General features: G+C 47.8%; 3 protein-coding genes across 3 annotated transcripts; all 3 read right to left on the bottom strand.

The window, feature by feature from the left end:
- LOC8085676 (probable acyl-activating enzyme 1, peroxisomal) lies at positions 14-1,666 on the bottom strand. The gene has a single exon (XM_021449367.1). It carries the CDS (start codon positions 1,637-1,639, stop codon positions 203-205), a length of 1,437 nt encoding a protein of 478 aa, XP_021305042.1. The 5' UTR covers positions 1,640-1,666; the 3' UTR covers positions 14-202.
- LOC110430993 (probable acyl-activating enzyme 21) lies at positions 1,714-1,989 on the bottom strand. The gene has a single exon (XM_021449373.1). It carries the CDS (start codon positions 1,972-1,974, stop codon positions 1,714-1,716), a length of 261 nt encoding a protein of 86 aa, XP_021305048.1. The 5' UTR covers positions 1,975-1,989.
- Positions 3,536-10,926, bottom strand: LOC8057412 (probable acyl-activating enzyme 1, peroxisomal). Its single transcript, XM_021464615.1, has 3 exons — positions 10,187-10,926; positions 5,885-6,255; positions 3,536-4,725 (listed from the first exon to the last, which is right to left on the bottom strand). The coding sequence occupies exons 1-3, from the start codon at positions 10,619-10,621 to the stop codon at positions 3,624-3,626; spliced, it is 1,908 nt and encodes a 635-aa protein (XP_021320290.1). The 5' UTR covers positions 10,622-10,926; the 3' UTR covers positions 3,536-3,623.

The raw sequence follows: 11,257 nt of genomic DNA, 5'->3' as shown, positions 1-11,257 counted from the left end.
AAAGCATCCCATGAATAGCCAAGTCCTGGAATATCATTTCACCATACAAGTTCATGTGCAACATGGTGGTTGTCAAAGCATGCATGAGTGCATGACCGAATCCCCGGCTGCCCTGATCGATGATGGCTAAGCAGAGTTGACCAAGATATACTACCAGCAGACTTCCACGAATATAATGGGCATGTTCCCAGCAACAGATCCACTAGAGCCTGCTTCGATCTGGCTTGCGCAGGCTTCCCATGGCCGTCGCCTTCTCCCGGAGCAGATACTTCTGCGTCTTGCCGGTGGAAGTCTTAGGGAGGTCGCTGAACACCACCGTCCTGGGCGCCATGTAGTGCGGCAGCCGTGCCCGGCAGAAGCCGATGATGTCATCCGCTGTAGCCGTCGCTCCGTTCTTGAGCGTGACGAACGCGCACGGCGTCTCGCCCCAGTGGTCGTCGGGCCTCGCGACCACCGCGGCGTCGAGCACCGCGGGGTGCCCGAACAGCACCGACTCCACCTCGATGGAGCTGATGTTCTCGCCGCCCGAGATGATGATGTCCTTGGACCGGTCCTTGATCTGGATGTACCCGTCCCGGTGGCGCACGCCGAGGTCGCCCGTGCGCAGCCACCCGCCGCGCACGGCCTCCTCCGTGGCGGCCGCGTCCTTGTAGTACCCGCTCATGACCGTGTTGCCGCGGAGCATGACCTCGCCGACGGCGCACCCGTCGGAGGGCAAGGTCTCCATGGTCGCCGGGTCCTTGATGGCGACCTCCTGGAGCATGGTGTGGGCGACGCCCTGCAGCGCCTTGATCCGGGCGCGCTCCAAGGGCGGCAGCGCGTTCCACTCGGGCTTCCACACGCACACCGTCGCCGGACCGTACGTCTCGGTGAGGCCGTACCCGTGCACGACGTCGAAGCCGAGCTCGTCCATCTTGGCCAGCACCTGCGGAGGCGGCGGCGCGCCTCCCGTGGAGATGCGGACCCTCCTCGGCAGCGGTTTCTGCTCCGCCGCCGGCGCGTTCACGATCATGTTGAGCACCGTGGGCGCGCCGCCCATGTTGGTGACGCCGTGGCGCACGATGTGGTCGAAGATCACCCTGGGGATGACGCTCCCGATGCAGACGCTCGTGCCGCCCTGCGCCGCGGTGGCCCACACCATGCACCACCCGTTGCAGTGGAACATGGGCACGGTCCAGAGGTAGACGGGCATGGTCACCATCTCGTTGCCCAGCACCGTGGCAAGCGAGTTCAGGAACGCGCCGCGGTGGCTGTAGATGACGCCCTTGGGCCTCGACGTGGTCCCCGACGTGTAGTTCAGCGATATCGGTTCGAGCTCGTCGTCCGGCCACCGGATGTCGAATCCGCGCGTCGCGCTCCGCAGAAGCGCTTCGTACTCCATGACGGTGCCGTCGTTGCTGCTGCTGCCACCGGTGCTGGCGGCGGCGTCAGAGATCGTGATGACGAGAGGAAGCTTGGATTTGGCGTCGGCAAGGAGCCTGAGCGCGTCGCGTGCCACGGCCAGGAACTGCGACTCGACGAGGAAGACCTTGGCTTCCGAGTGTTTCAGCAGGACAGACACCATGGCCGCGTCGTGGCGGGTGTTGAGCGTGCACAGGACGCCGCCAGTCATGGGCACACTGAAATGGAGCTCGTACATCGCCGGAACGTTCGAGGCGATGACCGCGACCTGGTCCGCAGCACAGCACAGCACAGCGCACGGAAAAGTAGAGATCACCAGCCGTTCCTCATCACACGGAAAACCAAACAGCTCGTCGTCATCCTCCAGTGGCTTACCACGTCTCGGCGGTCGACGCCGAGATGCGCGAGCGCGGACGCCCCGGCGAGGCACCGCTCCCGCGTCTCGCGCCACGAGAACCGTCTGCCGCCGCAGACGACGGCCGTTCGGTCGCCGTACACGATCGCGGCGCGCTCCAGGAAGCTGAGCGGCGTTAGAGGCACGTAGTTGGCAGCGCCCCACATGGATCCATCCATGGCAACGTGTGTGAGATGGGAGAGCTGCTCCTTCGATCAATGTTTTTTTTTTCGAGATCACGACTTCACGTGTTTTTCATTAAGAAGAAGAGCCGAAGGAAACGGCAGGTAACCGATACAACGAGTTCGCAAGTAATCCAAGGATTACCATTGAAACCCAGAACACAAACAAAAGCAAGAAACACGAGGGGGATCCTCCACCTAACAACCCAACAGCTAAGCCAAAATCAAAAAGGACAACTCAACACCTAGGTAGCCAGCAGTGTTCGGAGCCGCAACAGATAAGGACAACTGACGGCCATGCATCCGTCCCCACCTCTTCAACCTCAACGACCAACCCAGCCGGAGACGCGTCCTCAGTGGCAAAGCAAACCAACCGACGGCCAAGCATCCGTCTCCACCTCAGCAACCTCGACGACCAATCCAGTCGGAGACGCGTCCTCAGTGGCAAAGCAACCATCCGACGGCCAATCGATCAATGTGGATAACGAGATGATTAACAAGATTAGAACACTTTTATAAAAAGAGATGATGACGAGCGAGAGTCATCTTTGGACGCTTAGGAGGCCGGTTGGATCAGTCACATGCATTTCGTGTGCATTTGTTAAGTGCAAGTGTTCATTATACTATTGTACTCATCACTTGAGCATGATTGAGGCAAAAACAAACGGGGAATATTGTAGTACGAATGTAACATCACGGGCACGGCATCATGCAAGCGGAATCGCCTTCTTCTATGCTCACATATGGCCAGGTGAGTGGACAGGTTAGCAACAATTTTCTTTTCTCGAGCACGCGGAAATTGTCTGTGAACTTGAAGTGGATTCCTCCCCGTCTGGAGTATTTTTTAGATAGATGCTATTGGATTTTTTTTGTCATCAATCACTGGTTTGTTGCAAGTTAATTCGTGCCTCCACTTGATATTCATTGTTCGTGTTCTGGTTCATGATAAAGATTTTTTTCTCCCAAGCAAGAGATTACACATTGACGAGTTGAAGAGACTAACGCACATGATAGATACTAGTACAAGACAAGACACAAGATAGACTAATTACAGCCTCCGGTTGCACGCCCTCGACCAACAAACGAGGTCCGCCTCCACCAACTCCGCGGCAGCCTCAATCTTGGCTGCTGCAGTGTTGTTGTCGCCTGCTGTCTCAGCAGCGGCCTTTGCACGGCGCCGCCTAGCATCGTCACCAGTACGAAGAGGGCAACTCCTCCTGCCGCTCCAGACACGAGCCCCGCTCCAGAGGTGCTTACACCGTGGGACATGGGAGATGCCGTCAGCAGAGCATAAGCTCAGGGTGCCGGCGGCGGGGGTTCTTAGCGCTTGCTTTGGTTGTGATAAATATTCACTTCTTGCACAAACTTGAACTAAAAAATCTCAGTCTGTTCGGCGATGACGACAATGCTACGAACTCATCTGCCGCACAAGAAATTCAGAATATGTTTCAGTTCCAATCCAAGAAGACGCAGGACAGGGCAGTGTGGTCTAAAACATGGCCGGTCGTTTCATTCCAGGAATAAAAAATCGCAAGACCATTGCTGTCAAAAAAAAACCTACAATAATACCACGATTTCCTCATACTAAATAAAATAAACAGCGCAATCATACAAGAGAAATTGTCTGAATCAGTCGAACAGTGATCTCACACGTTGCCACTGTCAGTCTTTGTCAGGCTGCCCATAGCCCGGGCTTTCTCGCGGAGGACAAACTTCTGCGTCTTCCCCGTCGGTGTCTTGGGCAAATCCTCAAACACCACCGTCCTGGGCGCCATGTAACGGGGCAGCCTCTCCCGGCAGAATCCTATGATCTCGGCTTCCGTGGCGCTGGCGCCGTCCTTGAGCTTCACAAACGCGCATGGCGTCTCGCCCCAGTGGTCGTCTGGCCTCGCCACGACGGCCGCCTCGAGAACGGCCGGGTGACTGGACAGCAGCGTCTCCACCTCGATCGAACTGACGTTCTCGCCGCCGGAAATGATGATGTCCTTGGCCCGGTCCTTGACCTGGATGCTCCCGTCCGGATGGCGCACGGCGAGGTCCCCCGTGTGCAGCCACCCGCCGGCCATGGCTTCCTTGGTCGCGTCGAGGTCCCTGTAGTACCCGCTCATCATCGTGTTGCCCCGGAACATCACCTCGCCCATCGTCCGGCCGTCGCGCGGCACGCTCTCCATCGTGGCCGGGTCCTTGACGTCCGCGTCCTGCACCGCGAAGTGGTGGCACCCCTGGCGCGCCTTGAGCCGCGCGCGCTCCTCGGCGGGGAGCGCGTCCAACTCCGGCGTCCACGCGCACACGGTCGCCACCCCGCACGTCTCCGTCAGGCCGTAGACGTGGTACAGGACGAAGCCGAGCCTCTCCATCTCCACCAGGACGTGGGGCAGCGGCGGCGCGCCGCCCGTGATGACGCGCACCGTCCCCGGCATAGGCTTCCGGTCCGCGGGCGGCGCGGTGACGATCATGCTGAGCACCGTGGGCGCGCCGCCCATGTGCGTCACCTTCCACCGCGCGATGCCGTCGAAGATGTCCTTCGCCGTGAAGCGGCGGAGGCAGACGTTGGTGCCTCCTTGCATGGCGAGCCCCCACGTCAGGTTCCAGCCGTTGCCGTGGAACATGGGCACGGTCCACAGGTACGTGGGCGCGGTGCCGACGTCGTAGGTGAGCACCGTGGCGACGGTGTTGAGGTACGCGCCCCGGTGGCTGTAGACCACGCCCTTGGGCCGCGACGTCGTGCCGGACGTGTAGTTCAGGGAGATCGGGTCGACCTGACTAAATCGCGAACGTTCATTCGATTTGAATCAAGCGAACGATCCGACAGCGGCTGCAATTTCTATTTTAGGAATAAACAAATCCCACCACTTTCCCTATTCGGTAAGCAGACATTTTTTTTATCTGTTGCGCGTGCAGACGTGTTGATCTCGTTTTCTTTTCACGCGCGTGTACACGAACCTATCGTTATGTTTTCTCTCGCACATAACTTACACAAACTAAGTTACACAACATAACTTCAAAAGAATAAGTTAAGCGTGCTAAGTTATAGAACATTCTATTTAGGTTTCATCAGCATTTTCTTTTCATTTGAGAAACTAATCATTCATAACTCTATACATTATGTTAATAAACTAAGTTAATCATACATAACTCTACAATAAGTTAATCAAATAAGTTAGGATACATGCACATAAAAAGTACATATAACTCAAACAATAAGTTATTCTTAAAAAAAAAACTCAAACAATAAGTTAACCAAATAAGTTACATAGCATACACATGAAAAAATAGGTTACATACATAACTATATACAATAAGTTAATCAAATAAGTAGACAGTATACAAATGAAAACACAAGTTAGATACATAACTCTGTATAATAGGTTAATCAAATAACTTAGATAACATACATATGAAAACGACATATTACATACATAACTCTGGATAATATAAGTTAATCAACTAAGTTATATAGCATACACACACAACAAAAGTTAGATACATATAACTCTGTACAATAAGTTAATCAAATAGTTTGATAGCATACACATAAAAACACAAGTTACATATATAACTTTGTATAATAAGTTAATTAACTAAATTAGATAGCATACATATGAAAAAACAGGTTATATACATAACTTTATACAATTTATGGTCATAAGATTAAGTAAAATAGGAAGAAGAAAAGGTGAAAGAAGGGATCAAAATAGTGCAAATAAAATTAAATTAGTTAACATATAAAAGAATAAAATATAAAGAAAAAAGAAAAAATATATAAAAAAGATAAAGATGAATGTACTTGTGGTAGCGCATGTTCAGTGGAGGAATAAATATGATGCACCTACAACAGCACACGTCCGTCTCGGGATCGTTCGCTCAAACGGAAAGGAGTGAACGCTCGCGGGAATGGATTTGTGAGATCGGGTCCAGCTCGTTCACCGGCCACCGGATGTCGAACTGTGACGGGGCGTTTTTTATGAGGTCCTCGTAGTCCGTACACGTGCGGCGGCCCGAGGCGGCGGCGCCGCCGGGTTCGCCGTCGTCGTCTGTAGTGGTTAGAAGAGCCGGAAGGCTGGCAGGGCTAGACTCGGCGAGGAGTTTCAGCGCTGCTCTCCCAACGTCGAGGAGGTGCGACTCGACGAAGAACACCTTGGCGCCGGAGTGCTTCAGTAGAACGGACAGCATGGCTGCGTCATGCCGGGTGTTGAGCGTGCAGAGGACCGCGCCGGCCATCGGCACGGCGAAGTGCAGCTCGTACATCGCCGGCACGTTGGGGCTGAGGACAGCGACCTGAATAATAAGCAAACATATAGCCGATTGTGTTGTTGGTTTGTTTCAAAGGTTCAACGAATTTCGGTAATTTCGGTGGTGGCCGAAAGAAAAATCCGAAATTTTATTATATACTAATACATGTGCTATATAACTTTAGACTCATATTTTATATTGTTTATATTGCATATTCTTTTATTCAATAGATGTGTAATCATAAATCATATTGATACTTGTTTAGATCTAATCTTTTAAAAAATAAAAGCATACTTCATGTGCTAGTCTCTAAAAAAATTTCGGCGAAATTTCGGCCGAATTTCGCGAAATTCGGTAATTTCGGTGGTGGCCGAAATTTTTGCGATAACGAAATTAAAAACATACTTTCAACGGTTTAGGTTTGGCAACGAAAACATCAATCATACGCCTCGGTTCAGCCCAATTCCACTTCTCCGGTCGTTCAGAGTTTTCTTTCCCAACGAACGATCCCACCGCGTCTTTTTCTTTTCTTTTCTTTTCCGTCCCAATTCCACTTTTCCGGTCATTCAGCGAACGATCCGACCACGTCTTCTTCTTTTCCGTTCCCGTTTTCTTTTCTTTTTCCAGCGAACCATCCAACAACAAACGATAGAGCTTAACTCTCTCCCCTTTGTTGACGTCATCGCTGATATCATGTTGAAAAAAGCAAAACATTTATTTCAAAAATGTTATAACTTCCGAATAGTGTATCTATTTTTATTTGCGTTTGCATCACTGTGTTCAATGTGACGAGACGAACAAAACTAGACCCCACTTACATATGTTTCGAAGAATTTTATTTTATTAATAATTTATGTGTATTATAGAATAACATATAATTTATAGGCTATAACTTATAAGAATAACTTATAACATATAACTTAGCATATTTCTACTAATATGTTGTGATACTAATTTGTACATTTAAGTTTTGAATATAACTTATACACCTAACTTTACATCTAAGCCATTCATCAAGTTATATAACTTATAAGTTTTAAATATAACTTATATATCTAACTTTACATAAGTTGTGTTTCATAATTTTTGTGTTTCTAGAATTTGGTTTATTTATGTGTCTGTTAATGACTTTTGTGTTTGCAGTTTTGGCACAAGTTAGTTAATTCGTTTCTTTGTGTTTAATGACTTTTTATACATAAAGGTGTTCTATAACTCTTAAGATTTTAAGTTTTTCGCATAAGTTATATTTTATAATTTTCATGGCATAAGTTATATGATGTAAGTTAATATACATAAATTGGTAGCAGAAAAAATAAATCTTCGAAACATGTGCAAGTGGGGTCTAGTTTTGTTCGTCTTGTCGTGTAGAACACATCAGTGCAGATGAAATTAAAAAAAGATACATCGTTCAGAAGTTATAGTATTTTGAAATAAATATTTCTCTTTTTATACAGTCATCCTTAAAAAGCGCGTATGAATGTAGAAGTGTGGAAGAAGCGCTGTGTATGTGCGTCTGGTTGCCAAAAAGAGAAAGGGATGAGATTTTTTTTTTCAAATAAGGTATGTCTGAAATTGATCGTTCAATTTGATACGGGTGAACGTCCATAGCTTGAGCCCTATGACTTGATTTTTATTTTATGTTTTTTTATTGGGGCCGTTAAAGTGAGGCGCAGCACAGATATGGCCTCTAGGGCTCTCATTCCGTGCATGCGGGTGGCCCAAGGCCCCGAGCACACATGGACGATCTTATCTCTAATGGTGAGTGAAGTTTATTAAATTGCATGAAACATTCCAATCAAATGATGAACCGACGATATATCTGTTGATTTCTCTTTCTTTCTCTTACACAAGTTTTTGTCTAAAGCTGCAATGTGTTTCCACATAGTTGATTGGTAACAACATGTCAAGAAACAATCATCTACAAGCTCAAATATTCTTAATTTCTAGCTATATTGTGCTCTCCAAATCCCACATGTAATAGGCTAATAGAGTTTGCATAGCTTTGCATGCATTTTTTTTTCATGTGTTATAGATTGCAAACTAAGCAATATTCAGCAAAACCAACACACTCAGGTTCAAATCTCTGATTGGATGCTGATGCTTGTATTTTTCTAGTTTATTTTCATGATTTAATAGTGCTAAGCTTCCAAAGATAGGAGACATGACCATCGATAGCGAAAAGACATTTGATGCCTTCGTTGATCTCAAAAATCTATTGATTATTTTACGACGGCTCGGTTCATGCTCGACGTTAAAACAAATTAGATGTATTTTCTCTATTTTCAGATTAGCTAACGTATCATGAGAAACCTAGATCTAACTTCTCTAGAGTGTTGTTTACATTCGTCCCACTTACTTGTGACTCAACTGTAGAGAGCAATAGTGTAGAGGAGGCGCGTCCTAGAAACACGGCTTGATTTTGCGTCCAAAAGGTAATCCGTCTTTTCAAAATTACAATGTTTATAATGTTTCACCATAACAATTTTATTTTAGTTTGTTACCACAAACCTTGATTTCATTAATACTCCGCGCATAACAGGTTGAAAAAGACAGTAGCTTGCCATCAACTATATGACAAATAGCATTTCATAGGATCTTCCTCATGCCATCACATCTGAAAAGGAAAATGCAGGCGTCGAATCTATGGAGATAGACTGAATGACTATGAAATGACAAGGTCTGCAAACAAACAAGGGTATACTCTATGTCTGCATCTTCAATTGATTGAGGAATTGTCTATCTATGAGTCAAATTTTTTTATATATTTGATCAGATTGTGACACCAAAATCGTACAACTATCTTCTTCTTTCTTATGCCATTTCCAATCAAATGCCACCGCCCCACACTGCTCCCACTCCCGCCAAACTCTCGGTGCATTCTTTCTGTTGGATTTATTTGGGTTATCTTTTATCTTGATAAATCAAAATAAAATTTGAAGTCAATACTAAATGCAGCGTAGTACTTTATCCTTGTATGGAAAACTGAGAGATGTTTAACTTCATTTTAATAGGTGGAATCCTTGTGAATTGAAAGAGAAGGAATGATGTGTCATACGTGCTCGCGGATACATGGTGTGGTGTGGCGATAGTGTTGATGGCATATATGCTCTCTAATGATTAATGGCACCTCTCTCATCATGTTGCCGGTGCAAAAGAACACCGCAATCCAAACATATCATTAGAGCATCTCAAATGGATTGCCTATCTTCCATCTCTTAAAAGTCTTATATAGGTTATTTTTCTCCTCAAAAAATTTATTAATATTTTCAAAGTGGATAGGGGAGAGGGGGGTGGACCTCCTATATTTGTGGGAGAGGTAGATTTTGAGATCAAAACTTGTAGATATTGATTGAGGATAGAATAAGAGTATCTCCAAAATCATTTGAATAAAAGTCTCTCTATAAATCTTTCACCCTCTAACAACTTCTTTAGCTATATCTTGTGTGTACTCTAAAGAGTCATTCACACTCTTCATCTATGACTAGCAAGAAACCAAAAATAGCGGATGATCATATTTGGAGATTTAGTTGAAAAAATTATTGGAGGTTTTTTTTATACTAAAATCTCTGTTTCTATCAATACGGATGGGTATAAAAAGGTCCTTGGAGTTACTCTAATTCGTTGGATAATTCTTCATATTACATTTTTCTTGGTATTAGAGATGGGATAATTAATTTCTTGGAGATGCTCTAAGCTCACCGACCTCAACAAAGAGCCCAAACCCTCAAATCAAAGCATAAAAATTCAAGTAGTTGAATCTCAATCCAATGGCGAGGGAAGAAAAAAATCGATGGACATGCAAGATATCGCCCACTAGAAGAGTTGAAGCGCTTGGCCGCTTGACCTGTCGACCATCGGATGGAGATCGGGCGTGTGCCCTGACCTCTGACCTCTCTTGTAGCTCCAGGCTCGAAGCTAACGACATCACGAGACAACGCGAGCGAGAACAGTGAGCAGTGTCAGTTTTTTCACTTACCACATCGCCGCGCGCCACGCCGAAGTGGGTGACGAGCGCGGCCGCCAAGCGGACGCACCGGCCCCGCACCTCGCTCCACGTGCGCCGCCGCTCCCCGTAAACCACCGCGGGGCGTCTCCCGTACACGGCCGCGGCGCGCTCGACGAAGCTGATCGGCGTCAGCGGCGCGTGGTTGGCCGCGCACCGCACCGTGCCGGCTTCCGCCGGGTCCAGAACCGCCTCTCCGCCTCCGTGCCGCGCCTGCGCCTCCTCCGCCGACCCGCGCGGGCGGTATCGGTATGGCGACAAAGTAACGAGCGCGCGAGCTCGGGCGAGGTGATCCGAGTGCGGACGACTCGCGTAGCGGCGTGGCTGGTGCTGTAGGTGTGGCCCGATGCCGCTGTTGCACTGGTGCAAGTGTCTACGGAAGAACGCAAGGGACGCCGCGGCTCTCATGGCTCTAGCGACGCAGCTGAAGCTCTCGATCAGGCGGCTCGGTTGCTCGGACTCGGAGAAGACGAGAGTGACGGCGCGGATAATGAAGCTGCGAGAGCAGAATGGGTCAATGGGAGAGGAGTGCACGAGAATCCAAATGGGGAGTAGAATATGTGCAGGCTGATCCGCTGATGCTGGAGCTGTGAAATGATCGGTGATCCGAGGCTAAGCTATGAAATGGGGAGTAGAATACGCCGCGGCTCTCATGGCTCTAGCTAGCTAAAATTTAGCAGAGGAACCAAACAGGGCCTATACTATTCTATTAGCAGCTCATCTATATACTATTCTATGAGCAGCTCATCTGTACCTATTAGGAATACTAGACAGTGGCTGATCTGTACTACCATGATTGCAACATGCACCTGCCAGCTGTTTGAAACCCAGAAATGATTGCATTACGCCCGGAACAAAGTAATCCAACATCCAACATGAATTATAGGTTTTAGGATGATTACACCTAAAATTACAGTGTACAGAGGGCATTCTGCATTAAATTCATGGCTGCACTTATCATAAAGCACAAGACAATCAGATACACCTTATGACTCAGACTGCACAATGGAATAATGATACACTTGCGAAATTTCTAGAATATTC

This window comes from Sorghum bicolor, chromosome 1 (assembly GCF_000003195.3).
Source record: "Sorghum bicolor cultivar BTx623 chromosome 1, Sorghum_bicolor_NCBIv3, whole genome shotgun sequence".
Taxonomy (NCBI): Eukaryota; Viridiplantae; Streptophyta; class Magnoliopsida; order Poales; family Poaceae; genus Sorghum; species Sorghum bicolor.
The sequence above is the reverse complement of the archived record's forward strand: the minus strand, read 5'-3'. Positions and strand labels throughout refer to the sequence as shown.